Here is a 22902-nt window from a genome sequence, read left to right on the forward strand (position 1 = left end):
GTATAATTTGTGGGCTCAAAGCAACAGCAACAGACACAAATACCAATAGTATTCACTTTATTGATTTCTTTTCTGGACATGGGATGAATAAAAAAAATTGGCAGTTTCCACTCCCATTTCATTTTCATCAAAATTCTCCAACATCTCCAACGGTGTGGTGTAGTGGTTAAGAGCGATAGACTCGTGATCTGGGTAACCGGGTTCGCTTCCATGCTCCTCCACATGCACCTGCTGCTGGGTGACCTTGGGCCAGTCACACTTCTCTGAAGTCTCTCAGCCCCACTCACCTCACCGAGTGTTTGTTGTGGGGGAGGAAGGGAAAGAAGAATGTTAGCCTTCTTCTTCTTCTTCTTCTTCTTCTTCTTCTTCTTCTTCTTCTTCTTCTTCTTTTGTTTTTCCATAGGTAGTGTTTATTTGCCCTTAAATGCTTTGGAAACTGATTGAGACCAATGAAGCTCAATGCAGCTTACTTCTGAGTAGACATGATTGGATTGCCCTGCTGAATGCTTACTTGCTATGGAAAAAATAGCATACCTGCTGTGGAAAAACTGGATCACAGAAAAGATGTATAAACACAGAAAAAAAAAACAAGAAATGATCACTGTCTATTCAGTATATAGAAGAGGAAGGACGCTCAGACATTATAAGGGGTAAACTTGGATAAAATATTGTGGGGGCCCAGGTAAGCCCTGCCCATGATGCAGTGTGCACACATCATTTGAATGAGAACGCCCCTCAACCTTGTGGGGGCCCGGCCCCTCAAATATTTTATTGTGGGGGCTTTAGCCCCCATGGCCCCTAGGAGTTGGCTCCTATGGACAATATCATCCCACAAGTCTCCTGTAATACTGAACATGTCAAATGACTTTTTCATAGGAGTGGAAGAAATTAGCACCCCATAAGGCATGATGGCTAAGATCACTAAAAGTAATTAAGCTTAAAATGAGCCAGACTGGAAGAAAATGGTCATATTCATGGGTTGATAGACTACCTTGACAAGGGCTTTTGCTCCCTTCATTGAGCAGCTAGTAGATAATTGAGATAACTGAATGTGCAGCGATGGTGGGTTCTTCGTTTTTTCACTCGGGGAGGAAAGTCAAGTGGCCTACCCTAGTTATCAGTTCTGCAGCCCCATTTTGGACCACTCAGAGTTTCCAAAAGTCTTCAAAGGCAGCCCCCCGTGGAATGCAATGCAGTAGTCAACAATTTGCATGTCACTAAGGGGACAGGGAGTGGCGCTGTGGTCTAAACCACTGAGCCTCTTGGGCTTGCCAATCAGAAGGTCGGCGGTTCGAATCCCCGCTACGGGGTGAGCTCCCATTGCTCGGTCCCTGCTCCTGCCAACCTAGCAGTTTGAAAGCACACCAGTGCAAGTGTATAAATAGGTACTGCTGAGGCAGGAAGGTAAACAGTGTTTCCATGCGCAGCTCTGGTTTGCCAGAAGCGGCTTAGTCATGCTGGCCACACGACCCAGAAGCTGTACGCCGGCTCCCTCGGCCAGTAAAGCTAGTTGAGCACCACAACCCCAGAGTCGTCCATGACTGGACCTAACGGTCAGGGGTCCCTTTACCTTTAAGGCATGTCCCACCAAAGGTGACATGTCTGTTCCTGAATTTTAATAGCTGTGCAGAAGAGGAAATTTCAGAAGGTACAACTTGTGGCAACATCACAGTGACATCAGAGCAAGCTATCCAATGACTACCAGAGGCCCCACCCACAAAAAAAATCTCACAGTGCACTAAATTGCATTGACAATGCTGATTGCGTATCGCATTAATTTTACCCCACTTTTTTTCCAAGCTTCTCGAGGTGGCATGTTTCCATCACAGCTTTGTGACATTAGACTGAGAGACAGTGACTGCCACAGGGAATCTGAAGCTGGGCCTCCCCAGTCCTAGTCTATTACAGTGGTACCTTGGTTCTCGAATGCCTTGCTACTCAAACACCAAAAACCCAGAAATGTTTCGATTTTCAAACATTTTTTTGGAAGCCAAATGTCCGATGCGGCTGTTGGCTATTGTTTTCAGGGCACCTGCACTAATCAGAAGCTGCGCCTTGGTTTTCGAACATTTTGGAAGTTTAGTGCTTTTGTTTAGTGCTCTCTCTTTTTTGCTATGAATTTTGCATTCTTGTTTTTGATGCTTTTTCGGTTAATTTGTTTTTGTGACTGTGTGGAACCTAGTTCAGCTACTGATTGATTGATTGATTGATTGATTGATTGATTGATTGATTGTGTGATTGTAGAAATGGATAAAAGCTCCCCCCCCCCCATCCAAACAATGACTATAATCAGTGCAGGTAAGAAAAAAATTAATTTTAATTTTTATCATCTATAATACTGTCTTATTTATTTTATGGTACAATACATTGATTATTGCTTTCATTTTATGGATCAATGGTCTCGTTAGCTAGTAAAATTCATGTTAAATTGCTGTTTTAGAGGTTGTTTTTAAAAGCCTGGAACGGATTAACCCATTTTGCATTACTTTCTATGGGAAAGCGTGCCTTGATTTTGGAACGCTTTGGTTTTGGAACGGACTTCCGGAATGGATTAAGTTTGAGAACCAAGGTACCACTGTACATCCTTCTTGCTTGTCTCAGACATGCAAACAGTGATACTAACTTTATTCAAAAGAAGAGGGGAGGAAGACCATGGTGCACACAACCATGACATTTTTCAAGTCTTTGTAGCGATGATGATTTCCAGGTCTGCCATCATTAGTGTCCAAAAATAGAGATAACAGGAAGCACAGAACTATTTACCCCTTTGCTCAATACATTAAAGCAGTCGTGACTGGGATAGCTCAGTCAGTAGAGCATAAGACTCTTAATCTCAGGGTTCTGGGTTCAAACCCCACGTTGGGCAAAAAATGCTTACATTCCAAGGGGTTGGCTAGATGACCCTGGTGGTCCCTTTCAATTCTACAATTCTGTGATTCATCTCAACAAGAGAAGCAGGTTTTATTTGTTTTTTAAACAATAATAGTAATAATAAAAAGTCTTTGCCACATAACTGATCTTAACTTTTTATTATTTATTACACCAGTCATTACTAACCACTGTAAAAAAAAAACAAAAAACAGGAGGAAAGTCATTTTCTTTTTTCCCTTTTGGGCAAGATTGCCCTTTGCTGCTGTGGCAACTGCAGATTCCTGTATCAGAGAAATTCAAAAGCAAGGAACATTTTGACATTTAAGTGTTATTGCACGAGGTCGGCTGAAAGGATGGACAGACGGCTTTTCGACATACACAGGCATTTGCCTTTTGAAGTTCCCATTGATTATATTAAATATTTATAAGATTTAAAACAAACACTCTAATATGCGGAGCAGAGATTAGACGTGGAGATTCTGCTCCCATTTCCTAGCATCCAGCTTTTATTTATTTAAAACAAACGAAAAGGCTTTCGGCATGGTAAAAAAAGGGGGGGAGGAAAAAAAGAAAGAACACTCATTTTCTCCCTCATTAAGATAAAAAAAAGGGATAAATTCCTTAGGGATTTGCTTATTTCCTCTCAAAGATCAGATGTCACTGCTGGTGGATGGCCTGAAATCGCTGTTTTAACTCTGGGCCACGCTTGCTTGCAGCTGGGGGGGGGGGGGAATGTATTTAACTCACTTCTATAAATCTGCAACAGTTCAGTGGTTCCATTTTTAGTTTACATATCTCAGCTGTTAGTCATAACACAGAAGAACATAAAATAAGGGGGGGGGACAACACCAAATTTCTTGCCATTTTTTTATAACTTATTATTATTATATGAGTGGATGGGGGGGACTGATTCCATTTCTGCTGTTGCACTGTAAAATATTCACTCCTCCACCCAAAGAAGTGTTACGGAAATTACAGGGGGGTGGGCACATCTTTAAAGTTAAATATTACAAATATTATGCCTGAATGTATCTAGGGGTTGCTCGTGCGCAAGTCGTCACCACACCTGGCTGAGTCACCTGGGTGAACCCTTTCTGTCCGGACAGCCACTCATCCATGGCTGTCTCAATCGCTGGCAGAATCCGTCAGTGGGCGTTTCTTGAACTTCTTCCAGCAAAGAAGTTCTTTGACACCAAGTCTCTGCCTACTCTCCCTGCGCGGAAGTCTTCTGCGCAGGGAGGGTGTGGGCAGTGGAGGACCCGTGCTCTCCCCGCTGGTCTTCGGCGAAGAGTCATGGAGCCTCCTTACCGATTCCCCCATCTGCCCCCCTTCTCCACTGGTGTTACGCTGATTTCCTTCCCCCGCAGATGGGCTGCCTCTCTCCCTCCTGGGATGCTCTACGGCATCCCTCTGGAGCCCTCCCTCCTCCTCTGGCTCCGATGGCAGTTCCCTGACAGTATCCTTTCAACTTGACAGCTTAGGGAAGTTACCTAGCTTTAAAAATAATATAAAATCATCTCCTTTGCCAGTTTCATCCATTCCAAAGCTATTTTCCCCTTGAAAAAGGACTCCAGGAAGTTCCCAGAGGTGACAATTGCTGGGCTCATTGTTAGCCAAGGGAAGCCAAATCTCATGACCTGACTTGCCTCAGGCTCCAGACATGCAAAGGAAGTTCTATTGTACTTTTGGGTGGTGGGTACTTAAGACATATTTGTCTATGCTATCTTATACCTGAGTCTTGCCCTGCCATGCCTGCTTATGCTAATCTTGTACCAAGGACATGTTTGCCAAGGTTAACCCCTCCCCTTTTGTGACATGTCAGTGATGTAGCAATGATGTAGCAATGATGCTGTACGAACTGTATTCTGGGATATGGTGGGAAAGTTTTTCTTTGTCTTTGTCACCCCATCCTCAGGGTTCAAATTTGCTCTTTGAACCTATTGCGCAATAACCTTTGGTCTACAGCTATTTGCTCTGGTTGGCTGGAATCCTTCCTTTATTCCACAGGGACCCGCGCCTCTGCCCGACGAGCTGGGTGACTGAGCAGCCTCACACCTAGATTTTTCCATAACAGAAGCAACCATGAGTTGTTTGGAACATTTTTTTTTTGCCCAGGATTTCCCTGACCCATAAGATTTAATCTCTCTCCCCCTCCCCACCCCACCCTTTTGTTACTTGGTCAAATCTCCTCCATTTTGTTCACTTGCATAGCTTTTGTGTGTTTATATATTGCTGTTTTCTTGATTTGTTGATCTTCCTGTTTTAATGATATCTAGATTTCTGAAATATTAAGCGGCATATAAGTCATAGAATCGTAGAACTGGAAGGGATCGCAAGGCTGATCTAGTCCTGCCCCATGCAATGCAGGAATCTTTTTTGCCCAGTGTGGGGCTCAAACCCATGAACCCTGAGAGATGAAGAGTCTCATGCTCTACTAAAGCTAAGAAAGAAAGCTGAAGGCAAGGCAGGATGGCCATGTGTCCTACTTTACAAACAGCAATCCTCTATTGGAGGGTGTCCTCTATGAAAGACGTGCCCAATCTAAGTTAGCATTGATGAGAAAAACAATCATAAGAAGGCAGAATATGAGGCTTTGAATTCACCCATCAGCAATGAATATCTGGGCAGCAGATTGAGCAGGCACACAGGTCACCTGGCCACCAACTTTCCAACTATGACATGATGTATTGCATTTCTACAGTGCCCTACCTTTGTTTTCGTGATTCATTTTTCCCATTTCTGGAGATCATTTGCCCTTTTTTTTTTTTTTGTTAATATATTTTTATCAAGCATCCACAAATTTCCCTTAGACATATCAAGACATAATATTTTTTTCCTTTTGTTTTATTTTATTTTGTTCCTTTTGTTTTATTTTCTGTGTGGTTTTTTATTATTATTCCTCCCCTTAGCTCCACCCTACCTTCCTTCCTTCATACCATAACCATAATACAATAATCTCTCATTCTTTCTGTTGCTCATACTTCAAATCCGGCTCACAAATTTATCATGCTATAATATTTCTTTAAAATAAATATTGCAGCATTATTATGAGGGGGGATGCAGGGGGACGAATACCCCTAAACGTTTTGTGAATCTTTGTACTTTTGTCTATTTACTGTATTTCTTTTTCCCAATTTGAACTGTAAATTGGTGATTTTCTTGAGTCAAAATGAGAGTACCCCTAAACAATTTTTGAGGGGAGAAAAGCACTGATTATGAATATCCGAAAAAGGCTTCCATTCTTCCAAAAACAGTCATTGCTAAGTGTTATGTACTGACCTTGGATCCTAGAACAATAGGCAGGTAGGATCCTAGAAGGCAGGAGCAGGAGCAGCCCAATCAGGCTCCAGGAGGATGTGGCTCAGCAACCTGATTGGCCTGTAAGAACAGTCCAATCAGGCTCCAGGAGGGGAGTTGAATCAGCCAATCACATGGGACCCATTGTGTAAATAATGTATATATAGCCAGAGGTTTTGGGGGAAAGGACTCACACACTGTTTACCATGAGCTGAAATAAAGAGCATGAAATCAACACGCAACTCTGAGTGTATTTCACTAAGTGCTCTTATTTTAGCTGTTAGCTTTGCTGATTCAAAGTAGTCCATCACTCATCCATTCCTCTCTTGTGGGAAGGAAAGCATTTACCCTTCTAAGGGGGCCGGGTCATCTGCATTTGAGGGCCAAGTCTCAGCTCATCTAAGTGATGGTGAGACCAGGTCATGTAAATGATGGAGGCACTTGGCCATTTGGAAACAAGCTTGCCACCTAAAGCATCCCACCCACTTTCCTCTGCAGAATGCCAACCCTTTGTGGTGAATGTACAGGTATTCCACCACAGACAAATCAACCTCAAAAGTGTTTCCCAAAAGCAGACCGAAACATGAAATAAATTGGACACCCTGGGTCAGCGTTAAGAGTCAAAGCTCACTGTTCTTGTCACGGCTAAATGGAAGAGTAATGAAATACCCTCTATACAAAACTGGATCCAAAAGCTGACAGAATATGCCAAATTAGACAGTCTAATAAATCAAACCAGGATTTTGTTTCAAAATGGGAGGTTCTCAAATAATATTTGAAATGTAAATATAGTAGTCTAAACTTTGTTGCAGTATTCGAGGAACTTCAGTAATAGATGTAAGACAGATATAAGAAATAAGATATATTAAGAAAAAGTTTAATTACCATAAAAGTGTGTAATGGCAAAAAGTAATATGAAATCGAAATATGGAATAGACGGGAGGTCGAGTCTTTAGTGTTAAAACCAATTTATGTTTTATGGTTTGTTAAGAAAATTCTCTGTCTGTGGTTATTTCTGTATGTAATTTGGTATTTGTGTTTTCTCTTTTTCTTTTCTTGCTGTATCAATTTTTTAAAAAAAGAGTCAAAGCTCACTGAAGTTCTGCGGACCTCTTCCCATCTGTTAAGGGAAATTTCGATTGTGTCAGACCTATCTGTGAGCTGATTGACAGCATCAGGCTTTTGTAACTGGCGACGGTAGAAAATTTGCTGTGAAGAAACCTATTTCCTACCCGTTTTAATAGACCCAGATAAGCTTCCTGCTGCTAAGAAAGGGACTCTCTCCTCTCCTTCCTGAAGTATATAGGGCAATGGCAGTAGGAGTTGGCCCTGAAACTAACTGCAAGGATGGAGAACTTCACAATCAGGAAAGCCGCAGCAGAAATCGGCTGACTGTGACTCCCTCGCCTTGCCGTTCGGATGGAGCTTTGATAAGCAGCAACAAGATTCTGATTGGCAGCTAAGATATTAGGAAAGGAGAGCAGTGCATTTCCTGTCTAGCGTTCTTCGGCATGGAAGAAGGAGCTCAGCTTCCTCCTGAGTGTATATTTGTGATTAATTGTTAACACAAGCAGAGGAGGACTGTAGTGGTAAATTCTGACATGAAGGCATTTTTCATGACAACCCCTATAGCTTAAGGCTGGGTGGTGGTGCTGGGAGATTTTGGTTTGCTCCATAATTTGGAGCAAAGCTTTCTGGTCCACACCCAGTAGATCATAGCTGGATCAGAACATAGGCATACTGGACAACAACTGTTAAGTTGTGGGTGAACATATCAGACGACACAGCGATTCTTCAAACAGCTCTTGTTTATTCACAGGCCAGAACAGAACTGAACTGAAGGGTTCAGCCAGCCTGCTTATATAGAGCTCCACTAGAATGCAACAGTAACCATTTTCTGTAACTATCCAATCACTGAACGTCACTTTCGATCCCTTATTTGCATATGTGGACCTGAACTATCTACAGTATCCCCCTGCTGGCCCAGGGTGAGAACTTCAGTACATAACAACAACCATACGAGAAATATGTAAAATAACTAAGCAAGTATTAGAAATCACCCCAGAATTGGCCCTACTAAACATCTTCCAATACAATAATGTCCATTTACGCCACAAAGAACTCATAACCCACCTACTTTCAGCAGCCAGAAACACCATAACCAGATACTGGAGAGACCTGTGAGCAGTAAGCATGGACCAATGGTACCAAATAGTATGGGAAACAGCCTTACTAGAAAAATTAACCAATAAACTCATTGGTTCGGATCCTACCCTCCAGAGCAGGAGAAAACAAGCTTGTTCCATCTTCCATGTAATAGCCCTTCAGATATTTGAAGATGGCTGCCCTATCTCATGTCTACGGACCTTTCTGAGCACGACTGACTTGACTTAGGCTTTTTTCTGAGGAGGTGAGTGGTCCTCTGCCCTAGCTGGGTTTGTGAGATTATCTGCGTAAATAAGCTTAACACATTAGCAGTGCTTAGTTTGGGAGGATTGTTCAGATCTTGTGCCCAAATCTGCAGGAAGATCAGCCAAATATAAATTCAATTTGTGCCGTATCTATAGTTTCAAACAGAAGATCATTTTTAACATTTCACCCTGCAAAATCCTGGACAGCAGATTTGCTAATGCTCCCTTTGCGAATTGGTGCTGTCCTTGCAAGCGTTTAGAGCTGCAAACAGTCTCTCGTGTGTTTTCCTATTGTAGGTTTTATCAAAGATTTAGAGAATGCATAATATATACCCTTATGAGGCAGTTTCCTGGTTGATCCTTCGAGACCATTTTCAGTATCTTCCTCGAGGGTCTAATAATTCCATTACAGAGCAAGGTGGCATTGTATCTGACTGTTGTATTATCTCTCAGAACTCCCAGGACTTTTGTTCCTAACTTGTCACCTTTGTGCTTCTGAGGCTGTGATTTGTATTTGCTGCTTGTAGTTTCTTTGATAGCCATTTGACCATAGTAAACATTTGATTGATTAATCTTATGAAGAAGTTCAGTGTCTTCCTGGCTCTTTTTTTCATCTTAATATGGTGCTGATCGCTGAAGAATTGATGCTTTTGAATTATGGTCTGGAGGAGACTCTTGAGAGTCCCATGGACTGCAAGAAGATCAAACCTCTCCATTCTTAAGGAAATGGATAGCCCTGAGTCCTCACTGGAAGGACAGATCCTGAAGCTGAGGCTCCAGTACTTTGGCCACCTCATGAGAAGAGAAGACTCCCTGAAAAAGACCCTGATGTTGGGAAAGATGGGGGGCACAAGGAGAAGGGGAAGACAGAGGACGAGATGGTTGGACAGTGTTCTCGAAGCTACCAGCATGAGTTTGAGCAAACTGCGAGAGGCAGTGGAAGACAGAAGTGCCTGGCGTGCTCTGGTCCATGGGGTCACAAAGAGTCGGACACAACTAAACAACAAATGGTGCTTGCTACGTTTGCATAAGTGTTTTGTAAAAAGTTCCTAGAAGCGACATTATGATGTGGAACTACTCCCTGGGTTCAGAGGAAAAAAGATGGTTTCCTCCCCATGTAGCTGCGGGGGGAAGCCATTTTGTTTCCTCAAATTTGTCCCTACTTCTTTGCAAGACATTGTATGGGGAAGGAGGGGCAGGAGGAGATGGTTTTCCTCATTAAGACGTACTGTAGAAGGGTTTCAATGCAAAAACAGAAACCAGCAATAAAAAGGCCACAATATTGTCAGGAGTTTGGGGTGTTCAGCTCTGTGACCAAACACTTCTAATCCCTGTAACCAGTAAGTGCTAAAAGCACAGGGAAGCCAAGCTAGCTTTCTGGTGAGGGGATGGGAAAATAAGGGGCTCAGTGTGAGATGGCAAATGGCCCCCTCAGCAGAAAAAGCTAGAGCTGAGAGCAGATTTTAGCAGTGAAGTGACCTAAAGATAAAGCAAGCTGGAGAGAAAGTCAGAGCAAAATCTGATAGCAAGGTTTAATATCTGTTTGAATCCAAGGCTGTGGCTACAGGGTGATAATGCTGTGAACCCCCTCCATCGTAGGCTCAGGTGGTATATATGTGTAATTATTATTATTATTATTATTATTATTATTATTATTTCTGTATACCCCACCCATCTGGCTGGGTTTCCCCAGCCACTCCAGGTGGCTCCCAACAGAATAATAATAATAATAATAATAATAATAATAATAATAATAAAGCAATAAAACATTAAAAACTTCCCTAAACAGGGCTGCCTTCAGATGTCTTCTAAAAGTCAGAGAGTTGTTTATTTCCTTGACATCTGATGGGAGGGCATTCCACAGGGCGGGTGCCACCACTGAGAAGGCCCTCTGCCTGGTTCCCTCTAACTTGGCTTCTTGCAGTGAGGGAACTGCCAGAAGGTCCTCAGAGCTGGACCTCAGTGTCCGGGCCGAAAGATGGGGGTGGAGACGCTCCTTCAGGTCTACTGGGCCGAGGCTGTTTAAGGCTTTAAAGATCAGCACCAACACTTTGAATTCTGCTCAGAAACGCACTGGGAGCCAATGTAGGTTTTTCAGGACCGGTATTATATGGTCTTGGCGGCCACTCCCCGTCACCAGTCTAGCTGCTGCATTCTGGATTAGTTGTAATTTCCGGGTCACCTTCAAAGGTATCCCCATGTAGAGCGCATTGCAGTGTAAATAAACCATATATCATAAATACACCACAGTCTCTTCTGTGCCTCATTCCAAAAGGAAACACAAACCCTGGGTAATTGCCCAGAACCCCTGGAATCCTTTTGGGGTGGCATGCAAACAATATTTATGTGGTTGCCATATTGAGGGCTGTGCATCTCCCAAGATGGCTCTTCATTGGATACTGAGGACAAAAACTGATTTCTGCAATCCTGCAGAAGTTAACTTTCTTGTCACAATTCTTAGTTAGGATATGAACTAACAGAATTCATGATTAAATTATGATTGGCATGTGAAACCAAGAGATAAGATGGGTATTGATGGATCTGCAGGGGAGAGGGAGCTCAGTCAAATGGCATCTCAACATTTCTGCTGGCTAAATTCAGAAATGCAGATTTCAGTGATTCAACAGCACTTTTTGGTGACTCTAAATAGTATTTTCTCTCCGCTCTCTTTTCTCCCCCTTCGATACAGGCACACACAAAATTAAGTGACAGTTTGTGTGGCACGCAAGTGAGCACAATTAAGAAAATTCATATTGTCGCCTCCTGAATAGACTTGTCACATTAGTATTCAGAGTTTTTGTCTGGTGACAGTGAAGTATCAAAAAAGATCCCGAATTCTAAAAAAGAGGAAGAAGCAAAAAATCTATTGTGCCACAAGATCTAATCTTTGTCTGCATGTAATTGCCTTATTAAAAGATTTGCAAGCGAACTCCTTCTGTGATTCTAAAGGAGACGGAGAAGAAAAAGGCATGCCGCTTAAACTGAAAGAAAAGAAAATACACACCGCTAACGCTCCCCAAACTCTTCTTATTATATGACAACAATGTGTAATCCAAACTAAAAGCTAGATCTGCAGCCTCCTAGCATTTTAGCAGCGGCAAAGACACAACCGTGGCAATCTAGCATCCATGTGTGGTTTCATATTTAAGCCCAAAGGAGGTGAATTTTGCTCTGCGTAGCCTTCAGCTATGCTTGGCAATATGAATTATGCTAGGTATTATCCATCTAGTTGCTACATTTATATCCCATCCTTCCTCCAAGTAGCTCAAGATGGCATACCTCCCCCTTCCTCATTTTATCCTCGCAACAACCCTGTGAGGTAGGCTAGACTAAGAGAGAGTGAAATTGCACACCCATGTGAGCTTCAAGGCTGAACAGTGACTTGAACCCCAGTCTCCCAACACTTCTGATCAGTATACCATACTGGCTCTCTAGTTAATTTTATCTCTTTCCCTCCTCTCTCCCCTCCCTCCCCATTGCCCAATGGATTTAGCAAGCGAAGCTGGGGGGGGGACTACAATTTATGTTGCTAATAGGAGCAAGGCCAGATTCCTTGTCTGTCTCTCGTCCACCAACAGTTTCCGCACTCTGAGGCTTCCTATCAATGGAACTGCTCCGCAATTCGGCAGAAGAAAAAGGAGTAATTGCCCAATATTGTCGCCAATGCCAATTAAATTTCATCTGTGTGAGTAGAAGGCATGAGTGGATGACATGTTCTTTTAGCCCTTTGGCCTATTCTCCCCATTCCTACATACACACACATAGATATATAGATATATAATTGCTTACTTTGGACTGTCGAGAAGGCATGGGACTGCACCCCTTGCCAGCTGAAATTGTTGCCTTAAAAAACCTACCCCACAGATAAAGTAATGAAGCATCATAACACAGGCTTCTATTATAGACAATTGTGTTAATTCACCTCATTCCCGCCTTGCACATAACATTCTCTGTATGAGAGAAAAGAGCGAGCCAAGACCCATTTTATTTCTTTGGGACGTGGGTGGTGCGGTGGTCTAAACCACTGAGCTTCTTGGGCTTGCCGATCAGAAGGTCGGTGGTTCGAATCCATGCAATGGGGTAAGCTCCCATTGCCTAGTCCCAGCTCCTGCCAACCTAGCAGTTTGAAAGCAAACCAGTGCAAGTAGATAAATAGGTACCGCTGTGGCGGGAAGGTAAACGGCATTTCCATGCCCTCTGACACTCATCATGGTGTCCCGTTGCACCAGAACTGGTTTAGTCATGCTGGCCACATGACCCACAGGAGGCAGTAATGGCCACCAACCTGGATTGCTTTAAAGGAGGATTAGACAAATTCATGCAGGAAAAGAATGTGGAAGTCTGCTAATGGCACTGTTCCACCTATACTGTCAGAGGTATTCTGCCTCTGTCTACCAGTTTCTGTATTTCATCTGATCCATCTACTGCAATTATTAAGTTTGCAGATGATACTACCATAATGGGTCTAATTGCAGGTGGAGATGAATCAGCATATGGGGGGAAGTTCAAAAAGTATCTACATGGTGCCTAGAGAATAACTTGCACCTAAATATTAGCAAGGAGATGGTGTTGGACTTTCGGAGGAAGAGAGGGGAACTAGCCCCTTTGCATATCGGGGGGGGGGTGGAGAGAGTCTCTTCCTTTAAATTCCTGGGAGTTTACCTTAGTGAAGACCTCACTTGGAGAAACAATATAACTCAGGTGGTTAGGAAGGCCCAACAGAGACTCCATTTCCTCGGGGTCTTGTGAAAGAACAATGTTAAACAATCATTGATGACCTCCTCCTACTGGTCTGCAATAGAAAGTGTCCTCTCATATTGTATCACAGTGTGGCCTGACAGCCACAGACAGAAAGTCTCTACAGAGGGTGGTGAACACAGCACATGAGATCATGATCTGTCCCCTGAGCCCGCTAGATGACATCGCAAGGGATCGTTGCCTTAGGAGAGCGAGAAAAATTCTCAGGGACGATTCACACCCCAACCAGCATCTCTTTAATCTTCTACCCTTGGGCAGGAGATATAAAAGCATAATCAGTCGTACCAACAGGCTAAAAAACAGTTTCTGTCCATGGGCTGTTAGGCTGCTGTACGGAAAATAATATAGTGCAACTGACTTTCAGGGTTGGTGTGTTGTGCGACAAGCACACAGAGTGCAATGATATTGAGTGTTTTTTTTGGGGGGGAGACTCAGTTAATTTCATTGTACACAGGTTGTACATTGACAATAAAGGTATTATTATTATTATTATTAGCAGGTGGACAGAGTGCTGTTGGGCTCAGGTCCTGATTGCATGCTTCCCACTGACATCTAGTTTACCACTGTGAGAGCAGGTTGTTGGTCTGGGTGGGCCCCTGGCCTGATTCAGCAGACTTTTCCTATGTTCTTAACTTGTAACAAATACTTTGACTCTGTGTTTGCTTATTTCCTCTGTTAAGTTGTGGGTGAACATATCAGACGACACAGCGATTCTTCAAACAGCTCTTGTTTATTCACAGGCCAGGACAGAACTGAACTGAAGGGCTCAGTCAGCCTGCTTATATAGAGCTCCAGTACCACGTTACTGTAACAACTTTCTAAAACTATCCAATCACTGAACGTCACTTTTGATCCTTCATTTGCATAACTATCTACAGTATCCCCCTGGTGGCCCAGGGTGAGAACTTCAGTACATAACATCCTCCGTCCTCCTAAACCACTCTCCTTTTGCATCACGCCTTTTTAGATCGCAAGGCTGAGGGCAGGGTCTTTGCTTCCACCCACTTTTTTTCCCTTTTTCTAGTGATTTCAGAGTGGAATAAGAAATACATGCAGAAATAAGAGCTCCAATAGCAAGCCTCAGATTGCAATCCTATACACATTTGCATGTTTTGCCTGTTATGTTTCCATCCCCGCCCCCCAAGAAGGTGCTGATGTTTCATATAGTCAGTGCACTCCACAGTCAGCCAGCTTGCAAGTTTGCTAAATGCCTGGAAGCAATCTTGTAGGTCTTCCCAGTTGAATGAATTATCCTTGCCTTTCTTAGTGAGTGTCTTAAGGAAGGTTATGCCATAGCCGTGGAGCCACCCCTAAGAAGGCCCTGTTTGACGCATCCAGAGAGCTTCCTTCACAAATACATAGTGCTCAGAAGCAGAAATTCCGCAGCTCATTTTAGAAAATGGGGGGGGGGGATACAGATTATCCTTCAGGTATACTCAGCCTAAATAATTTATGACTTTATAGAAGATGACTGGTACCTTGGGGAGGGTGTGTGTGACTAAAGGCAAATGAGCAAGACTATATCAGATATGTTCCCTACAACCAACCCTCCCCCAGAAAGCTCTAATATTTAGAAATGTACAGATTGATAAATGTTTGGGGGGGGGTGATTTGGGGACCAAATGTTGATATAGCCCTGTGAAGGAAAATACTATTTTCATTCTCCTCTTTGTCCTTCGGTTGACTGCAACCCATTTAATAGCTGCAATTTTCATTGATGGGGGTTCATAAAATGGTTTGGGACTAATCATTGATTGTTATAAACATTTCATTCTTTAATCAGTAATTCCTATTGAGCTTCGCTGTAGTTAAAACGATTAATCACGGAGCACTGGCATTTAGCCCTTACATAACGTTGGAAAGGCTCTCCGATCTAGAATTAAGTCCGCTGTGCTTCCTAGAAGGCCTTATTTCAGCCTGTTGTCAGATTTAATTTCATTTTCCTCCGCTTTGTCTGTGTGATGGTTATTTTCAACAAGATACACTTGTGACCTGGTCTGCATCAAAGATGGAGAAGCTTCTTCAGCAGTCTCAGGGCTGCAGTGTCTCATGGGGAGCCCCTAGGTGGTGGTGGGCGGGGCCAGAGGCAAATGTGGGTGGAGCAATGGATGTGACACAGACCATTCTACATTCCAGCCTACAGTCAGACTTTGCAGACCAAGGGTAGGCAACCTAAGGCCCAGGGGCCGGATGTGGCCCAATCGCCTTCTCAATCCGGCCCACGGACGGTCCAGGAATCAGCGTGTTTTTATATGAGTAGAATGTGTGCTTTTATTTAAAATGCATCTCTGGATTATTTGTGGGGCATAGGAATTCATTCATTATTATTATTATTTTCAAAATATATGTCTGAGGGACAGTGGACCGGCCCACGGCTGGAGAAGGTTGCTGAACCCTGTTGTACACCAACCCTCTCAAGCACCTCCCTCATTCCAGGCAAACAAGAGAGGCATCGTCACAGCTCACAGACAGATTTCTCTCAGGCCAAAGGACTCAAGGAAAGCCTGGAGTGTCTGAAATTTGGCCCCTGGACCTGGGGTTCTCCACCCCAGTCTACATAATAGAATATTTTTGCTGTGTACCTTCAGCTTGAATTGTTGAGGGAAGGAGGGGTTGCCAATGGAGAACTAGCTGAACAGATACCAGAGTAAAGGTAAAGGGACCCCTGACCATTAGGTCCAGTCGTGACCGACTCTGGGGTTGCGGTGCTCATCTCGCTTTATTGGCCAAGGGAGCCAGCGTACAGCTTCCGGGTCATGTGGCCAGCATGACTTAAGCCGCTTCTGGTGAACCAGAGCAGCACACGCAAACGCCGTTTACCTTCCCACCGGAGCGGTACCTATTTATCTACTTGCACTTTGATGTGCTTTCGAACTGCTAGGTTAGCAGGAGCAGGGACCAAGCAATGGGAGCTCACCCCGTCACAGGGATTCGAACCGCCGACCTTCTGATCGGCAAGTCCTAAGCTCTGTGGTTTAACCCACAGCGCCAGATACCAGAAGACAAGGGCATATGAAACAGTACAACCTACAAAAGCCGTCCTGTTGAGCCAAGGAATTTGAGCATGGATATGACGTCACATAGGGATGCAGGTGGCGCTGTGGGTAAAACCTCAGTGCCTAGGACTTGCTGATCATAAGGTCGGCGGTTCAAATCCCCGCGGTGGGGTGAGCTCCCGTCATTCGGTCCCAGCTCCTGCCCACCTAGCGGTTTGAAAGCACCCCTAAGTGCAAGTAGATAAATAGGTACCGCTTTATAGCGGGAAGGTAAACGGCGTTTCCGTGTGTGGCGCTGGTGCTGGCTCGCCAGCTGCAGTGTCGTCATGCTGGCCACGTGACCTGGAAGTGTCTTTGGACGGCGCCGGCTCCCGGCCTCTTGAGCGAGATGAGCGCGCAACCCTAGAGTCAGTCACGACTGGCCCATACGGGCAGGGGTACCTTTACCTTTACCTTTATGACATCACAAGTGTTGGGATGAAACTCAGAGTGCATTGAAAGTGGGTGGGTTAAGCATGGAGAGAAAGTGTTGAGTTCTCAGCTGCTTGTGTGTGTGTGTACATTGTTTGACTTCTCAGCCCTTGAATACACTGAAGAATGCACATTGCCAGTTGATGCAGGGTCAAAGGGTTCTTTTGCATGTGAGAACGGGTGGTCACAGATCTATAATGCGACAGACAGACCTTTTGCATCACCTCAGTGGAATCAGTTCACACATGCAGCTGTCCATCAAATGTGTGAACAATTGCATGATCACTGACAGATGAATATCTGAACAGAGTCTGCCAAGAAACCCTGCACTTGAAGTAGTATATTGGAGATGCTGCAGCCATCAAGTGATAACTACTCCAGGTTAAAGGTAAAGGTAAAGGTAAAGGTACCCCTGCCCTTCGGGCCAGTCTTGCCAGACTCTAGGGTTGTGCCAGACTCTAGGGTTGCCAGACTCCGGGTCACGTGGCCAGCGTGACAAGCTGCATCTGGCGAGCCAGCGCAGCACACGGAACGCCGTTTACCTTCCCGCTGGTAAGCGGTCGCTATTTATCTACTTGCACCCAGGGGTGCTTTCGAACTGCTAGGTTGGCAGGCGCTGGGACCGAACGATGGGAGCGCACCCCGCCGCAGGGATTCGAACCGCCGACCATGCGATTGGCAAGTCCTAGGCGCTGTGGTTTTACCCACAGCACCACCCGCGTCCCAGATACTCCTGGTTAACCAGGCTCAAACCTGCATGACTCATGTGTTTCCAACACATGTATATATCTCGTTTACACATTACATTTTTAGGGATACACTTTTTTAAAAAAAGAAGAAGTATACGTCAAAAAAATGTGAGAATTTCAAAACACCACAGTTAAGTGGAGTGTATGCTTTTTACGCACAGAGAGAAAACGGTGGACGTCCTCTTGTCTGCTTGCCTTCAGAAAGGGTTTCATTGAAGGAAAACCATCCATCACCAGAAATCTACAGCAGAGATAGTGAACCGAAATGGGCTTTCAGTTGCTGAAGACTATTCCTTCCACCCAGTGGCGTAGCGTGGGGGGTGCAGGGGGGGCCGGCCGCACCGGGCGCAACATCTGGGGGTTAGGGAAATCCACGGGTTAGGGGGCGCAAATCCATGGGTTAGGGGGCGCAAATTACTTGCCTTGCCCCGGGTGCTGATAACCCACGCTACTCCACTGCTTCCACCCCTTTACCTCCCCCCCACTCCGCTCTTCTGCCTTTGGATACAAGTGACTGGGCACTCGCGCACTCTCTCTCTCTCTCTCTCTCTCTCTCTCTCTCACACACACACACACACATTATCATTCTTCAAAACCAGGCGCTCTCCCGATGATAATCGCTTGGATCTGTCTCCCCAATGCTTTCTGGCTGGTCTTTTTTTTGGGGGGGTGGGGGTGGGGAGGAGAAAGAAGAGGGGTGGTCTGCTGCTTCCTTTCTGATTGGTCACCCATCTCTCCTTTTGTTTTGGAGATGATTATAGAATTGACTTTCAAGTCCTGGTCTCTCCTCCCTACTTACCCTTATGGTACACCCAGCATCGGGCGCTTAGAAAATTTTTAAGACTTCTTTTATGTAAAGGTTGTGACAAAGCATTATGAGCTTGCAATGGTAAGTGCCCTTTTATTATTACAGTTTCTCTCTTTCCTTTTGCATTAGAGAACCACGGATCGTGTTTTCTTGGGAGAGCGGGGGGAGGCAGTAAGAGAGGCTTTGGGGGGTGGGACTGCTTCAGAATAACCACCCAAGCGCTTTCAAAGTGCACAGAAAGCGATACTGGGGAAAACTTCAGCTGTTTCTTGCGAAGCCAGGCAAAGGCTGTAGAATCAGTCTGCCTGCCTGCCAAAGGATTTTGCATATATATTTGCAAAACATATGTGCAAATATATATATATATATCTGCATATACGATGTATGTATTGCATATCTCTATGTATGTCTCTGTTCAGTCCAGAATCAGACCCACAACCTGAGGATTGTGCTCTGAATTCTGCTCCAGAAGAGAAGAGAGTCCAGTCATAATCTAGCACCGTCCAAGAACAATGGAACTCCGTCTCCCATTCAAAAACTAGACCCGTCTTCTTCTCGCTTGCACGTCTGGTCTGTCTGTCTCTCTCTCTGTGTGTGTGTGTGTGTGTTTAACCCTCCCATCCATCAACTGGCATTAGCTCAGCGCTAGAGAGAAATTGACACGCACACCAAAGGCATTACCTAAATACCACGCAGCTTCTCGCTCGAGCTGCAACCCGACGCATCCCATTGGACTCAACGGGCCTTACTTCCGAGTAGACCTGCTGCCTAGTAGGCTTCCACGACCGCTGAAAGGCGGAGGGAAGGAAAAGTCCCTAAGCATGAGACAGGGAAGTAACATCTAAACTTGCATCCTCGCCTTGCAGCCCGGTGGATAAAATGTGATCTTATTAAATGGGGAGGGGAGGCGTCGGAAAGGATCCCAGGGCTGCTCTGTCTTAATAGTTGCCTCGGGGGCGGGGTCTTTCAAGAGGAGCAGTTTGTCTGCATCAGGGGTAGCCAATCTGGTGCCCTCCAGATGTTGCTGACCTTTGGCCGCGCTGGCGGGGGCTGATGGGAGTTGGAGTCCAGCCACATCTGGAGAGCACCAGATTGGCTGATGCTGGCTGTTATGTTTGAGGTGCAGCCAATCATCTCGTTTCTCCCCGCTCACTGTTTTTATTAGCTCCTGCGCCTTTAATAGCAGCTGAAAGCGCATATTTTAGGAAAGATAAGACTGATGCCCATTCTTCAAAAAAGCAGATCTAGCTGCTGTAGAAAAACTCAAGAGAAGGCTAGGCTAGCTATCTTTCTGGATGATTGGCAGCTTCTCCAGCTACACTTTTATTACTGAAACGGGGGTCAACATTAGGACCATGTTTACCATCTCTCAGTGTGTGTGTATCAAGATGATGAGAAAAAGCATAGGAGAAGGGCTTGGTTTTGAAACATTGGCCACCCGAAATATAGAACCAGTTTAGAAAGAGGGACATGTTCAAAGCAGCTGAGAAACACCATCTTAAGAAGAAGTTAGTTCAGTGCCTTCTCCCTTTTGTTGCATCTTTATGCATCTAGGTAATTGATACTTTAAAGCCAAAATTCACCATTTCATGTACTGATTCTCTGAGAAATTTGGCTGCAATTACCCACCTCCCTCTGACCCCAATGGAGGCAGGTTGCAAGAAGCCGGGAGCTGGCCTCTGGTTTCATATTGCATCCTATTGCTGCTATTATTATTTTTTCAGCAGCTGTAATTGATGCATTCATTGCAGGCCAGATCTGCTGCCCCTGTAGATCCTGCTGGCTGAGGCAGTCTCCTCACTTTGCCTCATGGCTGGGCTGGCTCTGTTTGGGAAGTTGTATCGCCCTATATTCTAAGTGAAATCAACTCGAAAACAGACTGTTGTGCTCCTCGCTGGAAAAAAGAAATCAAATAGTGTTATGCTGAAAAATTCTTAATACCTTTGATTCCATTTTACAGAAGGCACATGTGAGTGGTCTTCAGTTTTACTCAAAAGTAGGCCCTAAATAGAGGGACGCAGGTGGCGCTGTGGGTTAAACCACTGAGCCTAGGACTTGCCGATCAGAAGGTCAGCGGTTCGAATCCCCGTGACAGGGTGAGCTCCCGTTGCTCGGTCCCTGATCCTGCCAACCTAGCAGTTCAAAAGCATGTCAAAGTGCAAGTAGATAAATAGGTACCGCTCTGGCGGGAAGGTAAATGGCGTTTCCGTGCCCTGCTCTGGTTCGCCAGAAGTGGCTTAGTCAAGCTGGCCACATGTCCTGGAAGCTGTACGCCGGTTCCCTCGGCCAATAAAGCAAGATGAGCGCTGCAACCCCAGAGTCGGCCACGACTGGACCTAATGGTCAGGGGTCCCTTTACCCTTTACCTTTAGGCCCTAAATAATGTTAGGCTTATAAATTTCAAGAGGTTGGCTCAGAATACCACCCTATGTAAGCCAGAGTTGCCTCCAAAAATTGGTTATCATTGTTTTCCTTTAAAAGGGGTGGGTGGGTCCAAAGTAGGCCCAGAAAGTGCTGGAAAGGGATGAGGTTTGCATGAAAGGTCTGCTATCTGTCTGGCCTTGACATTGATCACATCTCCTTATCCATCAGAAAACCTCTTAATTGGTCCAAGATTAACTTTGTCCCCAACTGAACACTCTGCATTGCTTGATGTTTTATCATGTTTTTAATATTCTGTTGCAAGAATGTCCAGAGTTAGAAACAATAAAGTTGTTGTTGTTGTTGTTTGTTGTTATGGTCCCTGGAGTAGTTTTTCTGGAGCAGAAAATCTAGTATACAGTGGCACCTTGGTTTACAACCATAATCCGTTCCGGAAGTCCGTTTTTAAACCAAAACAGGTTGTAACCCAAGGCGCGCTTTCACCAATGAGGCCTCCCCCCCAAAATTGTTTGTAATCCAAAAAATAAAAATAAAAAATGTGTTGTAATCCACAACAAGGTTGCAAACCGGAACATGCACTTCCGGGTTTGATGTGTTTGTAATCCAAAACGTATGCAAACCAAGATGTATGCAAACCAAGGTACCACTGTACATATTTAGTATACACATATACTCCTAAGGCAATATACTCCTTGTGATTATTGCAAGACAGGAAGCACATGTGAGGACCACATCAGACTGCATTGTATATTTCTCCACTTCTTGTTAGCATCTACAGTAACCAGAGGTACCACAAAGAAAGAGGGCGTTGTTTGGTTTCAGAACAACAAATAGTGTTTACAAGTGATGGCAATATGAACTGCGGACGAGGATTTCGTTAGTAACTACTAACAACACCTCAAGGAGGTCCTTCCTCTTGGACCAAGCTCTCTTGAGCCAGTATTGGGATGTTAGTTGAGATGTTGATGCTAGTTGGTTAGTAAGTAGGAAGCTACTCTCCTGTTCATGCAAGTTTTGCAAGATTTGGGGAAGGCGTCTTGCTATCTCAAAATACAAAAGCTTCAATATACTGTTAAGGGGAGGTCAGATGGGGAAGGGTTTTCCTTGGTGTTACACGGCAATCATGGTGTGGAAAGCTATCCCTGAGATGATCCCTAGCTGTAGAAATTTCTTATACAACAGTGTGGGAAAGGAGCCAAAACCTACCCTTATTCTGCATGTGCCAAAACAAAACAAAATGGTGCACTCATTGTGGATGGGAGAAAATTATTTCTTGAGGAGGAAGTGACAAGCAAACTGTGAAATCCTTTTTTATGATTTTTGTAAAAGGAGTGTGAGATTTGTGTGATTTATCATGTCCAAAAATGGGAGGTTTGCAGAATTGTGCAAGTGTTGCAATTACACCTGTGCGGCAGTTGCACAAAAAGGCGTTTCAGTACCCAGGAGAGCAACTCACCAACCAGAAAGAAAAACCAGCCCTATGCTCCTAACAGATGGTTGCATCTTTCTAAAATTTCTTTTTCAAAACCCTCCCCTCCCACCTAAAAAGCACGAGTGAAGAAGAGAAGCTTAAGGAGATTGTGTTATTTCAGTTTTTTCATTGACTTAGGGAACGTAGAAATGTTGCCATGTCTTGATGATCTAGATTAGTCTTATGAATAAAGTGGAAAAGACATACCAAAAATAAAAACAACTAACACATTTGATTGTTATTTAAGCTTTTGTAGACTAGAGCCCACTTCTTCAGATGTATGGAGTGTGATCTTCAGTTGTTGGGGGTGTTGCACACACATACACATATGTGAATGTAAATGTGGTGGTGTTGGGGAATGTAAATGTTGTGTGTAAATGGCAGTGGAATGCAAAGATTAAGTCTGCAACTGTTGGCAATGATGGCTGGGGCTGGCTGGGCATCCTGCATCATGTAGAGGGCAACAAGGTTCTCAGCCCTGCATTACAGGATGTCATGCTCAAAGTATGTAATTCTTTCGAGAAATTTGTTCCTGTTCCATTTACAGGAAATGTATAAACACAGCTCTTTGGTTTCCTGTTTGCAAAGGTGTACAGAACTCAGAGGAGGCATTCGACCATGTATCAGTGATATGATCATCTGACTTTTTAAAAAAAACAGCAGCAACTTTAAATAAGTTGTGTGGGGC

At 44.3% G+C, this 22902-nt stretch overlaps 1 protein-coding gene across 1 annotated transcript in view; it reads left to right on the forward strand.

Moving 5' to 3' along the window:
* Positions 1-18326: 18326 nt before the first annotated feature.
* Positions 18327-22902, forward strand: part of ELAVL2 (ELAV like RNA binding protein 2) — a 161017-nt gene continuing 156441 nt past the window's right edge. Inside the window, exon 1 of the mRNA XM_079959632.1 lies at positions 18327-18442. Coding sequence (XP_079815758.1) covers positions 18429-18442 — 14 coding nt within the window. The 5' untranslated portion in view covers positions 18327-18428. The remainder of the gene's footprint in view (positions 18443-22902) is intronic.

Source organism: Podarcis cretensis (genome assembly GCF_951804945.1).
Source record: "Podarcis cretensis genome assembly, chromosome: 17".
Lineage (NCBI taxonomy): Eukaryota > Metazoa > Chordata > Lepidosauria > Squamata > Lacertidae > Podarcis > Podarcis cretensis.